This window comes from Trichomycterus rosablanca, chromosome 14 (genome assembly GCF_030014385.1).
Source record: "Trichomycterus rosablanca isolate fTriRos1 chromosome 14, fTriRos1.hap1, whole genome shotgun sequence".
In the NCBI taxonomy this organism is placed as follows: domain Eukaryota; kingdom Metazoa; phylum Chordata; class Actinopteri; order Siluriformes; family Trichomycteridae; genus Trichomycterus; species Trichomycterus rosablanca.
Genome location: NC_086001.1, coordinates 30,567,083 through 30,588,125, shown reverse-complemented (window position 1 = coordinate 30,588,125; position 21,043 = coordinate 30,567,083). Strand labels below are relative to the sequence as shown.

Sequence of the window (21,043 nt, the reverse complement as noted above, 5' to 3'; positions counted from 1 at the left end):
ATAATGTTATAAATGTATTTGATTATTTATAATGTTATAAATGTATTTGATTATTTATAATGTTATAAATGTATTTGATTATTTATCATGTTATAAATGTATTTGATTATTTATAATGTTATAAATGTATTTATTATTTATAATGTTATAAATGTATTTGATTATTTATAATGTTATAAATGTATTTGATTATTTTCTGCTTCAGAACTGAACAAGGATTTCTGCTGCTCCTCATGTCCACGTTCCTCTACAACCCAAAATCAGCTCCACAATCACATCAAGAGCTGCAACCATGATAAATATGAGACTCTGGTGAAGATTAAGACTGAACATGAGGATCTGACGCCCACCAGAAGCTCCAGTAATCAGCAAACGTCCTCTGGTACTGTCAGCATTAACACCTCTCTCAGTCCCACACAGGAAGAAGGAAACGTCTGCTCACAGTGTGGGAAGAGCTTCAGGTTCCTGAGTTTTCTCAAAATACACCAGCGCATCCACACTGGAGAGAAACCGTATCAGTGCTCACAGTGTGGAAAGAGTTTTATTACACAGAGTGATCTAAAAAAACACCAGCGCATTCACACTGGAGAAAAACCGTATTTCTGCTCACAGTGTGGGAAGCGTTTTAATGCACAGAGTAAGCTCAAAATACATCAGCGCATTCACACTGGAGAGAAACCGTATCAGTGCTCACAGTGTGGAAAGAGTTTTAATACAAAGTGTGAGCTCAAAATACACCAGCGCATTCACAGTGGACAGAAACCGTATCAGTGCTCACAGTGTGGAAAGAGTTTTAATCAACAGGGTCATCTCAAAACACACCAGCGCATTCACAGTGGAGAGAAACCGTATCAGTGCTCACAGTGTGGGAAGGGTTTTAATACAAAGAGTGATCTGAAAAAACACCAGCACATTCACACTGGAGAGAAACCGTATCAGTGCTCACAGTGCGGAAAAAGTTTTAATCAACAGAGTCATATCAAAATCCACCAGCGCATTCACACTGGAGAGAAACCGTATCAGTGCTCACAATGTGGTAGGGGTTTTAATACAAAGAATGATCTCATAACCCACCAGCGCATTCACACCGGAGAGAAACCATATCAGTGCTCACAGTGTGGAAAGAGTTTTAATACAAAGAGTGAGGTTAAAATACACCAGCGCATTCACACTGGAGAGAAACCGTATCAGTGCTCACAGTGTGGGAAGAGTTTTATTCAACTGAGTCATCTCAAAATCCACCAGCGCATTCACACTGGAGAGAAACCGTATCAGTGCTCACAGTGTGGGAAGAGTTTTAATCAACAGAGTCATTTCAAAATCCACCAGCGCATTCACACAGGAGAGAAACCGTATCAGTGCTCACATTGTGGGAAGAGTTTTAATCAACAGAGTGCTTTCAAAACACACCAGAGCATTCACACTGGAGAGAAACCGTATCAGTGCTCACATTGTGGAAAGAGCTTTAATCAACAAAGTGCTCTCAAAACACACCAGCGCATTCACACTGGAGAGAAACCATATCAGTGCTCACATTGTGGAAAGAGCTTTAATCAACAGAGTGCTCTCAAAACACACCAGCACATTCACACTGGAGAGAAACATTAGCTGCATCCAGAATCGCATACTAACAGAGTCTGTACTAGATTGGAGGAAGTACGCAGCGCATGCAGTACAGAAGTGTGCAGTATGCACACAACACTAGGGGTGGGCGATATGGCCTTTAAAAAATATCACGATATCTTTGCGATAACGATATTCACTCGGGATACATACAGTGTATCACAAAAGTGAGTACACCCCTCACATTTCTGCAAATATTTTATTATATCTTTTCATGGGACAACACTATAGAAATAAAACTTGGATATAACTTAGAGTAGTCAGTGTACAACTTGTATAGCAGTGTAGATTTACTGTCTTCTGAAAATAACTCAACACACAGCCATTAATGTCTAAATGGCTGGCAACATAAGTGAGTACACCCCACAGTGAACATGTCCAAATTGTGCCCAAAGTGTCAATATTTTGTGTGACCACCATTATTATCCAGCACTGCCTTAACCCTCCTGGGCATGGAATTCACCAGAGCTGCACAGGTTGCTACTGGAATCCTCTTCCACTCCTCCATGATGACATCACGGAGCTGGTGGATGTTAGACACCTTGAACTCCTCCACCTTCCACTTGAGGATGCGCCACAGGTGCTCAATTGGGTTTAGTCCATCACCTTTACCTTCAGCTTCCTCAGCAAGGCAGTTGTCATCTTGGAGGTTGTGTTTGGGGTCGTTATCCTGTTGGAAAACTGCCATGAGGCCCAGTTTTCGAAGGGAGGGGATCATGCTCTGTTTCAGAATGTCACAGTACATGTTGGAATTCATGTTTCCCTCAATGAACTGCAGCTCCCCAGTGCCAGCAACACTCATGCAGCCCAAGACCATGATGCTACCACCACCATGCTTGACTGTAGGCAAGATACAGTTGTCTTGGTACTTCTCACCAGGGCGCCGCCACACATGCTGGACACCATCTGAGCCAAACAAGTTTATCTTGGTCTCGTCAGACCACAGGGCATTCCAGTAATCCATGTTCTTGGACTGCTTGTCTTCAGCAAACTGTTTGCTGGCTTTCTTGTGCGTCAGCTTCCTTCTGGGATGACGACCATGCAGACCGAGTTGATGCAGTGTGCGGCGTATGGTCTGAGCACTGACAGGCTGACCTCCCACGTCTTCAACCTCTGCAGCAATGCTGGCAGCACTCATGTGTCTATTTTTTAAAGCCAACCTCTGGATACGACGCCGAACACGTGGACTCAACTTCTTTGGTCGACCCTGGCGAAGCCTGTTCCGAGTGGAACCTGTCCTGGAAAACCGCTGTATGACCTTGGCCACCATGCTGAAGCTCAGTTTCAGGGTGTTAGCAATCTTCTTATAGCCCAGGCCATCTTTGTGGAGAGCAACAATTCTATTTCTCACATCCTCAGAGAGTTCTTTGCCATGAGGTGCCATGTTGAATATCCAGTGGCCAGTATGAGAGAATTGTACCCAAACACCAAATTTAACATCCCTGCTCCCCATTTACACCTGGGACCTTGACACATGACACCAGAGAGGGACAACGACACATTTGGGCACAATTTGGACATGTTCACTGTGGGGTGTACTCACTTATGTTGCCAGCCATTTAGACATTAATGGCTGTGTGTTGAGTTATTTTCAGAAGACAGTAAATCTACACTGCTATACAAGTTGTACACTGACTACTCTAAGTTATATCCAAGTTTTATTTCTATAGTGTTGTCCCATGAAAAGATATAATCAAATATTTGCAAAAATGTGAGGGGTGTACTCACTTTTGTGATACACTGTAAGAACACACTTGTTTTGCAGACACTCAGGAAATTTAAGGTACAAATGTTACTAAATGTCCATTAAATTAAGCATCACTTCCAGTAGGGCTGAGCGATATGGTTAAAAACTCATATTCCCATATAAATGTACGATATAATGTAAACTTAAAGTACACCGCATTCCTAATTATTATGCAAATTGGATTTAAGTGTCATAAAGATTACATTTTTTGTTTCTCAATTCAGCTCATGGATGGTATTGTGTCTCATTTCTCTTTGGATCACTGAAATCAATCTTAGACACCTGTGATAATTAGTTTGCCATTTAAAGGAAAACGACTTAAGAAGGCTGTTCCACATTATTAAGCAGGCCACAGGTTTCAAGCAATATGGGAAAGAAAAAGGATCTCTCTGCTGCCGAAAAGCGTCAGATAGTGCAATGCCTTGGACAAGGTATGAAAACATTTGATATTTCACGAAAACTTAAGCCTGATCTTCATACTGTGAAGAGATTAGTGGCTGATTCAGAGCACAGACGGGTTCGTGCAGATAAAGGCAGAATGAGGAAGGTTTCTGCCAGACAAATTCATCGGATTAAGAGAGCAGCTGCTAAAATGCCATTACAAACCAGCTAACAGGTATTTGAAGCTGCTGGTGCCTCTGGAGTCCAGCGAACCTCAAGGTGTAGGATCCTCCAGAGGCTTGCAGTTGTGCATAAACCTACTATTCGGCCACCCCTTACCAGTGCTCACAAGCAGAAACGGTTGCAGTGGGCCCAGACATACATGATGAGTACCGTGCAACCCTGGATGGTCCAGATGGATGGAATAGTGGATGGTCACCATGTCCCAACAAGGCTGCGATGTCAGCAAGGAGGTGAAGGGCCTTCAGGGTTCCTGAAGGTGTGAAAATGACCTTGGCAAAGTATATAGAGTTTCTGACTGACCACTGGTACAAAAAGAAGAACCCGCCCTTCGGCAGCAAAATCATCTTCATGCATGACAAATCTCATGCTGCAAAGATTACCTCTGTGTCATTGGCTGCTATGGGCATAAAATGAAAGAAACTCGTGGTGTGGCCACCATCCTCCCTGACCTTAACCCTATTGAGAACCTTTGGAGTATCCTCAAGCAAAAGATCTATTATGGTGGGAGGCAGTTCACATAAAAACAGCAGCTCTTCGAGGCTATTCTGACATCCTGCAAAGAAACTCAAGCAGAAACTCTCCAAAAACTCACAAGTTCAATGGATGCAAGAATTGTGAAGGTGATATGAAAGAAGGGGTTCTATGTTAACATGTAACTTGGCCTGTTAGGATGTTTTTGATTGAAATATCTTTTGATTTCAGTGAATGCTGCCAATTCAACAAATGACCATTTTCAGTTCTTTACAACCTATGAAATGTTTTGAAACTCTGTTGTGCAAAATAATTTGGAACAGTGATTTTTTTTTTTTTTTGAAGAATATACTGTTATCAATGGGAGGTTTGTTCAATAAAATTCGATTTATACTCTATAACGGTTGATGACTTAAAAATTAGCAGTGACCGACACTCCTTGTACTCACGCGGATGCTTTTGCTTTAGGTGCTGAAGTAAATGTGATGTTGCCACTGTTTGTCGTGATTGTATTTACAGTCGTTTGTTTGGAGTCTGACCTTCTGTATCCGAAAAACTTCCACACCAGTGATGTAGCTCACCTATTAGGGACTAGTTCATACTCAGTGCTCAGCGCCCTGGTGCGCCTGCCACCTACACCCCCGCCCCCACTGTAGTTACGCCCCTGTGCAACACGTATAACATCCTGTCAACCCACATCGTTAACTATGTTAAAGCGTTTATACAGTCCATCGTGATCTATTTAAGGTCCGTATACTTTCGGTCATTCGTTTTTCACTTCAAATCCCAAAGTTAAAAAAACAGGAACACGGGGCGTTATTCGTATTTTATTTCAAGTTCAAAAATCAAATAACAAACAAGCAGAAATTGAAAAACGGCTCGTATTTTAATTTTACGAAATCAACTTTTTTAATCAGTTCAACTGATAAAATAATAAAAATGTTACGCCGCGCCCCCTGTTCTGACTTGTGTCTGCCGTAGTTTTTCCTGCCCTTGTAATTCACATAAGAACTACTGTACTTTTTCTTTAAAAAAATAAAGGTTATTGTAAGAAAAAGAATGATGTTTTCTAATGTCTGACCTGTCATGTAATGTGCATTACAAATATATTGTCTGGCCCTTTAAGAATGTTAAGTGTACTATGCTAGGGCATAGGGAGCAAGTGTGTAGGGAAGATATCAGAAATGATCGATTTCGGTTGTGCTTATGTTCACTTGTGTGACATAAGTAGCGTTCTGCTTCCTGCACTTTTAAGAAATGCAAATTACCACAGAGACACATTGTGGCACAAACAGCCCAATAAAAATCGTTTGATTACAATTTTTAATCTCGAAACTTTGAAATTACAGATGGCTGTCTGAAGGGTGGACCCCATGTATACACTTTTTACAAACTGTTGACTGTTGTAGTTTTGAACTGATTGATCTGATTTTAAAGTAAACTGCTATCAACAAGTTGAGTTGTTTGTAGTGAACTGATTACCCCTCCCCCACTGAGGTGATGTTAAGCTGCGTCTGAAATCTCATACTTACAGAGTCTGTACTAGATTGGAGGAAGTACGCACCGCTCAGCCGGTAAAGAAGTGCGCGGCGCTTTCAGTACAGAAGTGTGCAGTATGCACACAAACAACCCTACGTACTACGTCCACCATCTTACCAACGTCAAGTGATGACCTGAGGACGTGATGATGTAATATCACCATAGTTACATTAAAAGCTCATTACAAGCCCCACTCATGGATATTTATCGTCTTTTTGCGCTAATTATAACGTTATTTAGGGTTGTATACAATAACAACATTTTTCTTTTGTTTATCTTACAAAATTTGTGAATAAGTGCCGGTGCTGACTTGCCACTAATTTCAGTCCAGACAGAGTGGGTTTGACAGTGGTGTTTAGGGCAGCTGAAACATCAAAACTTTACATTCAGGTGTAGCTTTCATCAGTCTCTACATGCTCTTCACCACTGTGCTGGTGTTCTCCTGAGCAGATCAGGCTTATCATCGTGTTCGTGTCTACCAGCGCCTCCGCAGATGTACCTTTGAACCGACATAGCACTTTAAGCTTGCCTGGTTTTTTACAATGGTGGAATAACACCCATGCTCATATGGCCTCATTTTCTCAGCTTCACTTTTACTGCAGCTTTTTCTGATTTGGTGGCATGATCAGTAAAGATGGTGTCTAATTCTTCAGTGCAGTGCGGTGCTGGAACATGCTGGAGTTACCCAGGTGAAATTGCTGTGGCAGGCAGGTCACAGTTGTTTAAAGTGGAAAGTTGTATTAAGTTCTCCAGCACCAGGCTTTCCTTAACTGCAGTTGGGAATTTCTGTGACATGTAGCCCCAGTTTCTCACCTCACCATCATTTTCTGTGGTGGGGTTGGTGTCGCAGGTTAGCTGGCCTCGGGTGCTTCCTGAAATTCAGCTTCAAAGATTTTTGGTAAGGGCCACCCATGTTAGACTATTCTATAGGTTCAGGTCCCTCCATGGCACCGGTGATCTGTACTACCTTCACTGTCTTACTTTAACCCACTGTGGTGGCTTGCATTGCATCTTGGGAATCTGTGCTGGTTCAGAGTAGACAGCAAAAGCTGTAAATGATGTGTGTCCTTTATCACTATTAAAGGGGCAGTTGTAGCCTAGCCTAGTTGTAGCCCAGCGGTTAAGGTACTGGACTAGTAATTAAACGGTCGCTTGTTCAAACCCCACCACTGCCAGGTGGCCAATGTTGGGCCCTTGAGCAAGGCCCTTGACCCTCAATTGCTCAGACAACATAGTGTCACAATACTGTAAGTCGCTTTGAAGTTACTGTTGTAGTACCACCAAATTGGATGTGGTTTAAAGAAACTCCAGTGTCCTGCACAGAGCCCTGACCTTAGCTCCACTCAACAGCTCTGAGATGAACCGGAACACCGACTGAGGCTTTTTTTTTTTTTACAATGCATCGGTGCCCAGCCATACAAATGCTTTTTTACTGAGTTCCCACAGACACACTTCAAAGTCTCTTAAGAAGCTTCTCAGAAAAACGACTAGCTAAAAAGATCACACAGAGGTCACTGTGTTAATACCGTTTGTTTTTACATTTATTTTGCTTTCTGTTTACAGTATTTGTCATTATTTTGCAGTATTTCATTTATAATTAATTAATTAATTAAAGTTGGAAGTGTGTGTGGAAGTTGTACACACAAGAAACGACAACAATATAATAGTGTTAATTAGTGTTAATCTTAATAATATGTTGTGTGGCATTTAAAAACTTCCACACACACTTTATACACACACACACACACTTTTTCTCCGGTTGACCTACCCTGTGGGGGGACCTGAGGCCATTTCAATGAAACTTTGTCAGATGACGTATATTAAGGCTTTCTATTGGTTGAAATGATTGTGCCTGTGTTGACTTTGATTCAGGTTTGCTGGTTTGGTGTGCAATTAGGTGGCAGTCCCCACCAGGATATATAAACAAGTACACATTATACTCACATGTAATACACACACCTTATACACACGTAACACAGACACGTAATACACACATGTAATACACACACAGAGTGTGTCATGGTATGGGGGTGTACCAGTACCAGGGTCTGTCATGGTATGGGGGTATGTCAGTACCAGGGTGTGTCATGGTATGGGGTGTGTCAGTACCAGGGTGTGTCAGTACCAGGGTGTGTCATGGTATGGGGTGTGTCAGTACCAGGGTGTGTCAGTACCAGGGTGTGTCATGGTATGGGGGTGTACCAGTACCAGGGTGTGTCATGGTATGGGGGTATGTCAGTACCAGGGTGTGTCATGGTATGGGTTGTGTCAATACCAGTACCAGGGTGTGTCAGTACCAGTACCAGGGTGTGTCATGGTATGGGGTGTGTCAGTACCAGGGTGTGTCATGGTATGGGGGTGTGTCAGTACCTGGGTGTGTCATGGTATGAGGGTGTGTCAGTACCATGGTGTGTCATGGTATGGGTTGTGTCAGTACCAGTACCAGGGTGTGTCAGTACCAGTACCAGGGTGTGTCATGGTATGGGTTGTGTCAGTACCAGTACCAGGGTGTGTCATGTTATGGGGTGTGTCAGTACCAGTACCAGGGTGTGTCATGGTATGGGGGTGTGTCAGTACCAGGGTGTGTCATGGTATGGGTTGTGTCAGTACCAGGGTGTGTCATGTTATGGGGTGTGTCATGTTCTGGGGTGTGTCAGTACCAGTACCAGGGTGTGTCATGGTATGGGTTGTGTCAGTACCAGTACCAGGGTGTTTCATGGTATGGGGGTGTGTCAGTACCCGGGTGTGTCATGGTATGAGGGTGTGTCAGTACCAGGGTGTGTCATGGTATGGGGGTGTGTCAGTACCAGGGTGTGTCATGGTATGGGTTGTGTCAGTACCAGTACCAGGGTGTGTCATGGTATGGGGGTGTGTCAGTACCCGGGTGTGTCATGGTATGGGGGTGTGTCAGTACCCGGGTGTGTCATGGTATGAGGGTGTGTAAGTACCAGTACCAGGGTGTGTCATGGTATGGGGTATGTCAGTACCCGGGTGTGTCATGGTATGGGTTGTGTCAGTACCCGGGTGTGTCATGGTATGGGTTGTGTCAGTACCAGGGTGTGTCATGGTATGGGGGGGTGTCAGTACCCGGGTGTGTCATGGTATGGGGTGTGTCAGTACCACTACTAGGGTGTATCATGGTATGGGGGTGTGTCAGTACCAGGGTGTGTCATGGTATGGGGGTGTGTCAGTACCCGGGTGTATCATGGTATGGGGGTGTGTCAGTACCAGTACCAGGGTGTATCATGGTATGGGGGTGTGTCAGTACCAGTACCCGGGTGTGTCATGGTATGGGGGTGTGTCAGTACCCGGGTGTGTCATGGTATGGGGTGTGTCAGTACCACTACTAGGGTGTATCATGGTATGGGGGTGTGTCAGTACCAGGGTGTGTCATGGTATGGGGGTGTGTCAGTACCCGGGTGTATCATGGTATGGGGGTGTGTCAGTACCAGGGTGTGTCATGGTATGGGGGTGTGTCAGTACCAGGGTGTGTCATGGTATGGGGAGTGTCAGTACCAGGATGTGTCATGGTATGGGGGTGTACCAGTACCAGGGTGTGTCATGGTATGGGTTGTGTCAGTACCAGGGTGTGTCATGGTATGGGGGTGTGTCAGTACCAGTACCAGGGTGTGTCATGGTATGGGGGTGTGTCAGTACCCGGGTGTGTCATGGTATGAGGGTGTGTCAGTACCAGGGTGTGTCATGGTATGGGTTGTGTCATTACCAGTACCAGGGTGTGTCATGTTATGGGGTGTGTCAGTACCAGTACCAGGGTGTGTCATGGTATGGGTTGTGTCAGTACCAGTACCAGGGTGTGTCATGGTATGGGTTGTGTCAGTACCAGGGTGTGTCATGTTATGGGGTGTGTCAGTACCAGTACCAGGGTGTGTCATGGTATGGGTTGTGTCAGTACCAGTACCAGGGTGTGTCATGGTATGGGGGTGTGTCAGTACCCGGGTGTGTCATGGTATGAGGGTGTGTCAGTTCCAGGGTGTGTCATGGTATGGGTTGTGTCAGTACCAGTACCAGGGTGTGTCATGGTATGGGTTGTGTCAGTACCCGGGTGTGTCATGGTATGGGTTGTGTCAGTACCAGGGTGTGTCATGGTATGGGTTGTGTCAGTACCAGGGTGTGTCATGGTATGGGGTATGTCAGTACCAGGGTGTGTCATGGTATGGGTTGTGTCAGTACCCGGGTGTGTCTTGGTATGGGTTGTGTCAGTACCAGTACCCAGGGGTGTCATGGTATGGGGGTGTGTCAGTACCCGGGTGTGTCATGGTATGGGGTGTGTCAGTACCCGGGTGTATCATGGTATGGGGGTGTGTCAGTACCAGGGTGTGTCATGGTATGGGGCTGTGTCAGTACCAGTACCAGGGTGTATCATGGTATGGGGGTGTGTCAGTACCAGGGTGTGTCATGGTATGGGGGGGTGTCAGTACCAGTACCAGGGTGTGTCATGGTATGGGGGTGTGTCAGTACCAGTACCAGGGTGTGTCATGGTATGGGGGTGTGTCAGTACCAGGGTGTGTCATGGTATGGGGGTGTGTCAGTACCAGTGCCAGGGTGTGTCATGGTATGGGGGTGTGTCAGTACCAGGGTGTATCATGGTATGGGGGTGTGTCAGTACCAGCACCAGGGTGTATCATGGTATGGGGGTGTGTCATGGTATGCGGGTGTGTAAATACCAGTACCAGGGTGTGTCAGTACCAGGGTGTGTCATGGTATGGGGGTGTGTCAGTACCAGTACCAGGGTGTGTCAGTACCAGTACCAGGGTGTGTCATGGTATGGGGGTGTGTCAGTACCAGTACCAGGGTGTGTCATGGTATGGGGTTGTGTCAGTACCAGGGTGTGTCATGGTATGGGGGTGTGTCAGTACCAGGGTGTGTCATGGTTTGGGGTGTGTCAGTACCAGGGTGTGTCATGGTATGGGGGTGTGTCAGTACCAGTACCAGGGTGTGTCATGGTATGGGGTGTGATTCACTGTGTGGAATTAACAAACCACTCTGGACAGGTTGCCAGACACACCTAAACAAACACATACCTGTGTACCTTATACCTTATACCTAGGGTACCCCTTTACCCCCAGGACATGGGGAGAACATGCAAATTCCTCCCGGTAATCAAACCCAGGACCCTCCAGAAGCCGTCCCACAGTGGAAATCAAGTCAGTATATGTGCAGTCACATGAATCCAGTCATGCCCATATATGGTAAAGGTAAATTCACTCTGCTCCCTCGGAACGCTGTGACATCACAATGTGGACCTGTGCTCTTCAGGAGCAGCATTTAGATTTTCTCCTCATTTACGATGGCTGCTTCTCTGAGACAGAGGTTTCTGCGTGTGCTGTGTTGCGGGGCGCCTCCCCGGGCGTCCTCCGGGGGCGACCCGGGTCACGGGGGCGGTGCGGAGGCCGAGGAAGCGCTCCTGATGGAGGGGTTTCTGTTTAAGAGGACCAGGAGTGTGTTTAAAACCTGGAACAGGTCTGTACACTGATGCTTAGTCTATATATTAGGAATTATATATCTATACACTCAACATTATATATATACACTATTATATTTATACACTTAATATTATATACATAGACACACATTATATCTATAAACTCAATATTATATATATACACTCAATATTATATATATATATACACGATGTGTTTGATCTCTGCAGGCGGTGGTTCATCATACAGAACAATCAGCTTCTCTACAAGAAGAGGTTTAAGGTAGGTCACATGACTTCATATGATCCAAATCAGCTCTTTCCTGGACTCTGTGAAATACCCATAATGTACCGCGGCCGTACGCCCCTCATCATTCGGGCGCATTACAGCAGAAGTCGACTTCTGTGCCGGGCTGTGTCCCAAACCACCCCCGTCATGTTTACGTCTGGGATGATTTCACCGGCGTTTATATCATCAACTGTATAAATAAGAAGGTTTTATGTTCTATTCCCCCAGCGTGACTTCATGGTGCTGGCTGAAGACCTGCAGCGCTGTTCGGTCCAGAGCTGCGAGGACGCCGGGCGACGCTTCTGCTTCCGGGTGGTCACGCCCACAAGGTAAGTCCAGATCTATAATCACAGATAGATAGACAGATAGACAGATAATCAATAGACAGACAGACAGATGATCAATAGACAGACAGATAGATGATCAATAGACAGATAGATAGGCAGACAGACAGATAGATGATCAATAGACAGACAGACAGATAACCAATAGACAGACAGATGATCAATAGACAGACAGACAGATGATCAATAGATAGATAGATAGGCAGACAGACAGATAGATGATCAATAGACAGACAGACAGATAACCAATAGACAGACAGATGATCAATAGACAGACACAGATGATCAATAGACAGATAGACACATATTAGACATACAAATAGTCAGACAGACAAATAGACAGAGAGACAGCCAGATAGATGATCAATACACAGACAATAGATATATAGACAAGATAATTGATAGATAGACAGACAGACAGACAGATGACCAATAAACAGACAGACAGATAGATGCTAGATAGACAGATGGATAGACTGATAGACAAGAAGACAGATTATAGATAAATAGATACAGTGGGGCCAAAAAGTATTTAGTCAGCCACTGATTGTGCAAGTTCTCCTACTTAGAAAGATGAGAGAGGTCTGTAATTTTCATCATAGCTACACTTCAACTATGACAGACAAAATGAGAAAAAAAAATCCAGGAAATCACATTGTAGGATTTTTAAAGAATTTATTTGTAAATTATGGTGGAAAATAAGTATTTGGTCAAAAACAAACAAGCAAGATTTCTGGCTCGCACAGGCCTGTAACTTCTTCTTTAAGAAGCTCTTCTGTCCTCCACTCGTTACCTGTATTAATGGCACCTGTTTGACCTTGTTATCTGTATAAAATACACCTGTACACAGCCTCAAACAGTCAGACTCCAAACTCAACCATGGCCAAGACCAAAGAAAATTGTAGACCTGCACCAGGCTGGGAAGAGTGAATCTACAATAGGCAAGCAGGTTGGTGTGAATAAATCAACTGTGGGAGCAATTGTAAGAAAATGGAAGACATACAAGACCATTGATAATCTTCCTCGATCTGGGGCTCATCCCGTGGGGTCAAAATAATCATGAGAACGGTGAGCAAAAATGCCAGAACTACACGGAGGGACCTGATGAATGACCTGCAGAGAGCTGGGACCAAAGTAACAAAGGCTACCATCAGTAACACACTACGTCGAGAAGTACTCAAATCCTGCAGTTTCAGGCGTGTCCCCCTGCTTAAGCCAGTACATGTCCAGGCCCGTCTGAAGTTTGCCAGAGAGCATTTGGATGATCCAGAAGAGGATTGGGAGAATATCATGTGGTCAGATGAAACCAAAATGGAACTTTTTGGTAAAAACTCAACTCGTCGTGTTTGGAGGAAGCAGAATCCTGAGTTGCACCATACCTACTGTGAAGCATGGGGGTGGAAACATCATGCTTTGGGGCTGTTTTTCTGCAAAGGGGACAGGACGACTGATCCGTGTTAAGGGAAGAATGAACGGGGCCATGTATCGTGAGATTTTAAGCCAAAACCTCCTTCCATCAGTGAGAGCGTTGAAGATGGAATGTAGCTGGGTCTTCCAGCATGACAATGATCCCAAACACAGCGCTCGGGCAACGAAGGAGTGGCTCCGTAAAAAGCATTTCAAGGTCCTGAAGTGGCCTAGCCCGTCTCCAGACCTCAACCCCATAGAAAATTTGTGGAGGGAGTTTAAAGTCTGTGTTGCCCCAAAACATCACTGCTCTAGAGAAGATCTGCATGGAGGAATGGGCCAAAATAGCAGCTACAGTGTGTGCAAACCTGGTGAAGACTTACAGGAAACGTTTGGCCTCTGTCATTGCCAACAAAGGTTATGTTACAAAGTATTGAGTTGAACTTTTGTTATTGACCAAATACTTATTTTCCACCATAATTTACAAATAAATTCTTTAAAAATCCTACAATGTGATTTCCTGGATTTTTTTTTTCTCATTTTGTCTCTCATAGTTGAAGTGTAGCTATGATGAAAATTACAGACCTCTCTCATCTTTCTAAGTAGGAGAACCTGCACAATCAGTGGCTGAGTAAATACTATTTGGCCCCACTGTAATTGATAGACAGACAGACAGACAGACAAATATTAGCCAGACAAATAGATAGTCAGACAGACAGATAGATAGATAGACAGACAGCTAGATAGATGATCAATAGACAAACAGACAGATGTTCAATAAACAGACAGACAGATTCTAGATAGACATATGAATAGACAGATAGACAAGAAGATAATTGATAGACAGACAGATAGATTATCAAAAGACAGATCAATAGACAGACTATTTATCTATCTTTCTATCCATCTGTCTGTCTCAATGTCTGTCTATCTATCTGTTTATCTATCTACTCAATCTGTCTGTCTGTCTGCATCCTATATAATCTGTATCTATCACCGTGTGTGTACAGGAGCTGTACGTTCCAGGCCGACTGTGAGGCAGGTAGACGGGCGTGGATCAGCGCCATTCAGAACCTGACTGAGAGAAAAGAAGGAACAGTCAAGAGCGAGGTGAATTATCATCACCACTATACTCCGGGAGGGGAGGGGTTCGGTTCTCGGCTCTGTAACACCAGTTTAATGCGTCTGAATCAGGAGGAATCAGACGGGTACGAGGACGATTCGAAATCAGACTCCAGTAAGACGTTAGTGGACGGGGAGATTCAGTTGGAGGACTCAGACTCGAGCGAGCAGACAGACTCCCAGGGACCGCGGGCGTCTTCTAAAGCTCCAGGTAACCTTAACACCACCACATTCAAGTCCGACACTATTGAACTGTAGTGACTATGTAATTAACCCTTGGGCTTCATAGGTGGGATCAGTTCTGGAGAAGTCGTCTGCGATGCTCCCGAGAACAAGAGTGAGTATGCCGAACCTTTATTTGGACCCTTATTTTTGGTCTACATGAGCCCATGAAGCATCATTGGTGATACTTGTGTTGAAGATGCTGAAGGAGAACCTGCTGAGGAAGAACCTGCTGAAGGAGATCCCGGTGAAGGAGAAACCACTAAAGAAGAAACCACTAAAGGAGAAACCGGTGAAGGAGAACTCGGTGAAGGAGAACCTAGTGAAGGAAAAACCACTAAAGGAGAAACCGGTGAAGGAGAACCCGCTGAAGAAGAACCTGGTGAAGGAGAAACCGCTAAAGAAGAAACCACTAAAGGAGAAACCGGTGAAGGAGAACCCGGTGAAGGAGAACCCGGTGAAGGAAAAACCACTAAAGGAGAAACCGCTAAAGGAGAACCTGCTGAAGGAGAACCCGGTGAAGGAAAGACCGCTAAGGAAGAAACCACTAAAGGAGAAACCGGTGAAAGAGAACCCGCTAAAGGAGAACCTGCTGAAGGAGAAACCACCGATGGAGGACGTCAAGAGGAGGTGACGACCGACACGAACCCGAACAGCTTTGAGAGCCAATACACTGTTGGAGAGCTGCTGGGAAAGGGAGGCTGCGGTTCGGTCTACGAAGGCATCCATAAGGTGGACGGGAACCAGGTGAGTATCAGTTTGCTGTGTTGATCCTCCCCTTGGTCCTCCTATGGCTGCAGATACTTGTGACGACCTATCAGGACTCAGTGGGATGGATGGGATCTTCCAGCATGGCTAGAAGAGCATGACCCAGGCCCAGGCCCTCTAATTCCACAGACTTGAACCCACCTCGAATTGTCGTGTTGGCTCAATGGATCCTCCCCTGGGTCCTCCTATGTCTCCAGATACCTGCAACGACCTTCCAGGACCTTATTGGGTCACGGGGACTTCCGAGTACCACCCTGGCCCCCTGAATTCCCTTTGGTCCCAGACTTGAACCCAATTGAGCATCTATGGGACCTCCTTGATGGTCGTGTTGGCTCTACGGATCCTCCCCTGGATCCTCCTTTTGCTCCAGATACCTGTGACAACCTTCCAGGACCTTATAGGGTCACGGGGGCTTCCGAGTACCCTTCCCCCTGAATTCCCTTTGTTCCAATCTACAGATCCTCCCCAGGATCCTCCCTACAACCTACCGGGACATTATTCAGACAAACTGGGGATGCACACTAAGAAGATCTGAGTCCCTGATACCGGATACCACGGGATGCCTTTGGATGTCTCGTGGAGTCCACGTGTCGGTGGTCCGAGTTACTCCTGAAGAAGGTCTCATTTCGTGAGCTGGCTTCCCAGACTTGAACCCTAAGGAGCGCCTTGAGCAAATGCAGTCAGCACGGCTCCAGACACCCATGGCGACCTACTAGGACCTTATCGAGTCTCTCCCAACCCTTGTATTAAAAATCTACTAATGATCGTTTACTTGTGTGTGTTTAGGTTGCCATCAAATACGTGGTGAAGGATGAGGACCTCAGATTTACCAGGATTGTAAGTGACTTTACCTTTCAGATGAAGTAAATACCGTATAGACTGGATATACATTAAATCATTTGTTCTTGTCTCTTCTACCATCAGCCCGGCGAGACAGAGTTGCTCCCCGTCGAGGTGGCCCTGATGCGCATGGTGTCCAGGCCGCCCGCCAACCCGTACGTGCTGAAGCTCCTGGAGTGGTTCGACACGCCCGAGCGCTGCATCCTGATCCTGGAGCGGCCCGTCCCCTGCGTAGACCTCTACCAGCTGATGCGCAAGAAGGGTAGGCTGAGGATGCAGTTTGCCCGGCATGTAATGCGGCAGGTTGTCCTGGCGGTGCTCCACTGCCGGGATCGCGGTGTCTTGCACAGGGACATTAAGCGCCAGAATGTCCTTCTGAACACGGAGACGCTGGAGGTGAAGCTGATCGACTTCGGATGCGGCGACCTGTTGAGGGACACTCCGTACTACACATTTTCAGGTAACTGTGCACCAATGAGGGACGGGTACTTTGGTTTGGACTTTGGGTACTAGTTTGTCTTCTTTGTTCGTGTAGGCACGTGGGAATACTCACCACCCGAGTGGATAACCAAGCAGAAGTACTATGGCTGCCCTGCGACCGTCTGGAGTCTGGGCGTACTGCTGTTTGTCTTGGTTTGTGGACGCCTGCCATTTCGGTCTAGGAAGGAGATCACCAAAGGGCGTCTAGTGTTCAAACCTGGTGTGTCTAATGGTAAGGAAATATATACATTAAGACCTACAATTACAGACAGGTGAAGTGACTATCAAGGAGCGAATCGTGATGGATAGATGACTGGGTCTGAGCATCTCCAAATCTGCAGCTCTTGTGGGGTGGTCCAGGGAGGGTAGAGTGGTAAACCAGTGACAGGGTCATGGGCAGCCAAGGCTCGCTGATGCATGTGTGGCCCGATCCAGCAGAAGAGCTCCTGTAGCTCAAAGGTAGCAGCAGACCAGTAAGGATGCCCATGGTGACCCCTGTCCACGTCGCTCACCTGGGGGAACACATGGCACCAGGATGCACTATGGGAAGAAGTTCTGCCAACATTCTGCTGGGAAACTTTGGGTTGGGTCACTCTGACACGTAGCTCCTGACACGTAGCTCCTGACACGTAGCTCTGACACGTAGCATTTGAGGACCATGTCCACTCTTCCATGGATTCCCCAGATCTCGATTCAACCGAGCGTCCGTGGGATGTGCTGGACAAACGAGTCCGATCAATGGAGGCCACGTTATTAGGAAGGTGGTCATAATGTTATGCCTGATCGGTGTATCTTCTTCAGATCTAAACACCGTATAATTTAAATCTGCATTGTCGCACTCGCCAGCCTGCTGCCATCTGATCGAACAATGCCTCAAGAAGAAGCCCAGCAAGCGTCTCACCCTCGGGCAGATCCTCCTGCATGGGTGGTTTGATGAGTAACCGGAAGACTAGGTCCAGACGGTGTAGATCTTTACACTCATACTGGCGGCTGCAAAAAAGAGGGTAACACGGCAGAAAAACACGTATCAAATAATTCAAGTGATGTACGAATGATTTAATAACGTCTTGAGCGTTTCTCTCCTAGGATCTGCGCGTCTTCCAGCAAAGGTACGACCGGCTGATACAGATGCTGGAGAATCGTACTAATCGGATGTGGGCCAAAGTGGAGCTGGCGCAGATCGGGGTGAGTTTGACTCAGTCTGAAACTGGCACTATATTTACTACTATATGTGTCGACTGCCGGATGCCACCCATGCGGTTACCCATAGCGACTACGCCATCAGTCAGAACCACAGTCCTACCGTTCTAATAGAAAATCTATTTTCCTTTTACTCACAGATCCAGCACGTTAACTTTATAGACATCGTCTTTGAGCTGGTGCTGCTGGGAATTCTGGGAAGAGCGAGGGTGCATCAGATCATCTCAGTAAGAGAGTCTGTGCTCTATAGAGTCTAAAATTAATCTGTGCTGCCCTACAAGTGTAGTTAAACACACCATTGTTTAGTTGACGCAGTACCGGAGACGAAGGCTCTTTCTGGACCGGCTGATTGCTCTCATCTATTCGTGTGTTACGCCCAGATAGACTGAACGTGTTATTTATTCCATCTTCAGGTGTGTGTTCTTTACACCATGAATGATCTTGAATAGAACTGTCTGCTAGTAATCTGTTATTTCTTCTGTTTCTCTCTCAGACTGAGATGCTGAGCTTCCTGGATGAAATCTTCACTCTGGACGAGTCTTTGTATGCAGAACCTGAAGCCCTGGCTGCTGCACTGGAGACGCTTTTATGGCAGAGCCTCCAACGGTTTCATGAAAGGCTGGAAACAGAGGACATCTAAAGGCCAACCTTGATTAGAACCTTTATTTAACTGTCAGGGATGCATGTCTGGTGGTTGACGTGTTTTTAATGTTTGTTCACAGTTTGTGTACTTGTGGAGGTGCGTCAGGACCCAAGACATCGGCGACGTGTGAAGATACCACCGATGTGGAAGCATGTATTAGGATCTCTGAGAGACCTGCTGCCTTTAAGACGATGTCTTTACATCAGGACAACGCCCGGATGACTTTGTGGACCAGATCCAGATGTGTAAAAAGCTGATGTTCTGTAAAAATTTAATAAAGAAAGAAGAAACTGTGAGTCATTCATTCTCTAGCGTCTTTATTCTCCAAAATAAAAGATTTCCAATGATTTCACTGATTGCTATATAAAGTTGGGACGGAGGCAGAATAAGAGTAAAAGGTTTATAGAAGATTACAGTTACAGTTGCTCTCCATGCTGCTCTTTATTTTGAGGGAATTTGAGTTGTGAGATTTGGGAACAAACTGGGAACTGGAATGTGGACACAATACAGAGGAAGTAAAGGTGTCACAGACACTTAAGGAAAAGAAGCTCTACAAGGCAAAGAACCAATTCGCTCAGGGACCGAACAGTGACAACTCACCAATGGTGTGGCTTGAACCAGCAACCTTTTGATTGCTAGCCCAGTACCTTAACCACTAATACCAAGTTCACACTACACGACTGTGTTCAGATCTTTGTTCAGTTCACACTACACAGTGGACAGTGAGTGTAGAAACAAGTAGGTGGTTTTAATGTTATGGATGATCAGTGTAGTCTATTTAATCAGCTCCGCTTACCATATAGGAGCACTTTGTAGTTCTACAATTACTGACTGTAGTCCATCTATTTCTCTACCTGCTTTTACTCTGTTTTTCAATGGTCACATTGTTTAGGTGGTGGATCATTCTCAGAACTGCAGTGACACTGCAGTGACACTGACATGGTGTGTTAGTGTGGAACAATTTACAATAGTGTGAAAGAATAAAGAAAATGAAAAGTGAGTGAGGTAAAACTGATAATCAGGTAGTATAGAGTCTGTAGCGTTTACCTCAGCTGCTCCAGGACGCGTCTCAATTTGTTAATGCTTTGTGAAAGCCTTTATAAAATGCTGATGTGAGTTATTTCTCCTGTTAAAAAAATTAAATTGAATTAAAGTTTAGTGTAGAATTATGTACAAAGATCTACAGAGTCTAGATGAACTGGCCGGTTAGCTCAGTTGGTTAGAGCGTGGTGCTAATAACGCCAGGGTTTGATCCTCGTACGGGCCACACCCACTTTAACCATTAAAGGTAGCATGGTTGAGAGAGAGTCAGGTGAGCATGTGCTGAGTATCAGGACTTTCTAACCTGAGTAATTTAATCACTGAAAGTAAGAATACCACCCTGTTCTTCTGCCATCTTTAATTCTGGCTTCATTTCACCTAATGATCGTGGCATGACCTTTATAAATGCTTGCAATCAATTTTGTTAATGGCAAAAATAAATAAAAAGAGAACTGCTGTGTAATTTAGTGAATTCTTGCACTGCACATGGCAGAAGACTAAAAGAAATTGAGACCGTGTAGAATAAAAGTATTAGGAAAGTATGAGGTTAAAAGCATCAGCTTTTATTTATTCTTAAAAGAAAAATACATGAACCTCAGTCATCTCACATGAAGATCTGTTCTGCTCAACAACAGTAAAGCTCTCCATCGTTTCTGTGTGGCAGCACCATAACTGAAGGGCTGTCAGTGTATCAGGTATGTGGGTACATGCCCTGCCCATGAAGACCAGCCGGTTAACTCAGTTGGTTAGAGCGTGGTGCTAATAGCACCAAGGTCATGGGTTTGATCCCCATACGGGCCACTATCCCTTTTGCACTTAAACTAACAAGCAAGTGAGTCTTCTCTAACTAGCAGGTCCTATTGACCTGGGCTTCAAACGTTGTCTCTGACAAGTGTGAGATCTTTTTAATGCCCCTCTCATTCAAGTCAGAAACATGCCATTATTTCAATTTGCCAAACTTAATTAACCCTCTGTAAATGTTTGCAAGTCATGTGACTTTTGTGTCCAATGAAAAAGCAGTGCTTGTGTCTCTGTGGTGCAATCGGTTAGCGCGTTCGGCTGTTAACCGAAAGGTTGGTGGTTCGAGCCCACCCAGGGACGAGTGCCTTTTATTGCACAACCTGCCTGTTGATCAAACGGATATGAGACACAAGAACAATGTGTAGTCCCACAGAATAGTGGAAATAAGTAACTGAAAAACATCCAGTAAACAACAGTCCTACGAGCACAAAAAACCACCTGA

At 45.3% G+C, this 21,043-nt stretch overlaps 2 protein-coding genes and 1 non-coding gene across 3 annotated transcripts in view; all 3 read left to right on the top strand.

Moving 5' to 3' along the window:
• Positions 1 to 426: 426 nt before the first annotated feature.
• The window catches only part of LOC134326370 (zinc finger protein 850-like), a gene marked incomplete at both ends in the record, with an annotated part of 45,750 nt that continues 25,133 nt past the window's right edge, over positions 427 to 21,043 (top strand). Inside the window, 2 exons of the mRNA XM_063008528.1 lie at positions 427 to 1,552; positions 19,474 to 19,481. Coding sequence (XP_062864598.1) covers positions 427 to 1,552; positions 19,474 to 19,481 — 1,134 coding nt within the window. The remainder of the gene's footprint in view (positions 1,553 to 19,473; positions 19,482 to 21,043) is intronic.
• On the top strand, positions 16,069 to 19,055 carry LOC134326381 (serine/threonine-protein kinase pim-2-like). Its single transcript, XM_063008543.1, has 8 exons — positions 16,069 to 16,433; positions 16,521 to 16,896; positions 16,972 to 17,148; positions 17,763 to 17,920; positions 18,003 to 18,101; positions 18,257 to 18,343; positions 18,423 to 18,529; positions 18,610 to 19,055. Exons 2-4 carry the CDS (start codon positions 16,560 to 16,562, stop codon positions 17,855 to 17,857), a joined length of 609 nt encoding a protein of 202 aa, XP_062864613.1. The 5' UTR covers positions 16,069 to 16,433; positions 16,521 to 16,559; the 3' UTR covers positions 17,858 to 17,920; positions 18,003 to 18,101; positions 18,257 to 18,343; positions 18,423 to 18,529; positions 18,610 to 19,055.
• On the top strand, positions 20,828 to 20,901 carry trnan-guu (transfer RNA asparagine (anticodon GUU)). The gene has a single exon. It is a non-coding gene; the product is annotated as a tRNA-Asn (tRNA).

What these genes read in the sequence shown, in the direction of transcription:
- LOC134326381 (XM_063008543.1), top strand. Translation starts at nt 16,560, where the DNA reads ATGCGCATGGTGTCCAGGCCGCCCGCCAACCCGTACGTGCTGAAGCTC. An exon ending in TCCGTACTACACATTTTCAG is followed by an intron (nt 16,897 to 16,971) that starts GTAACTGTGCAC and finishes TTGTTCGTGTAG; the next exon opens with GCACGTGGGAATACTCACCA. An exon ending in CAAACCTGGTGTGTCTAATG is followed by an intron (nt 17,149 to 17,762) that starts GTAAGGAAATAT and finishes CGCACTCGCCAG; the next exon opens with CCTGCTGCCATCTGATCGAA.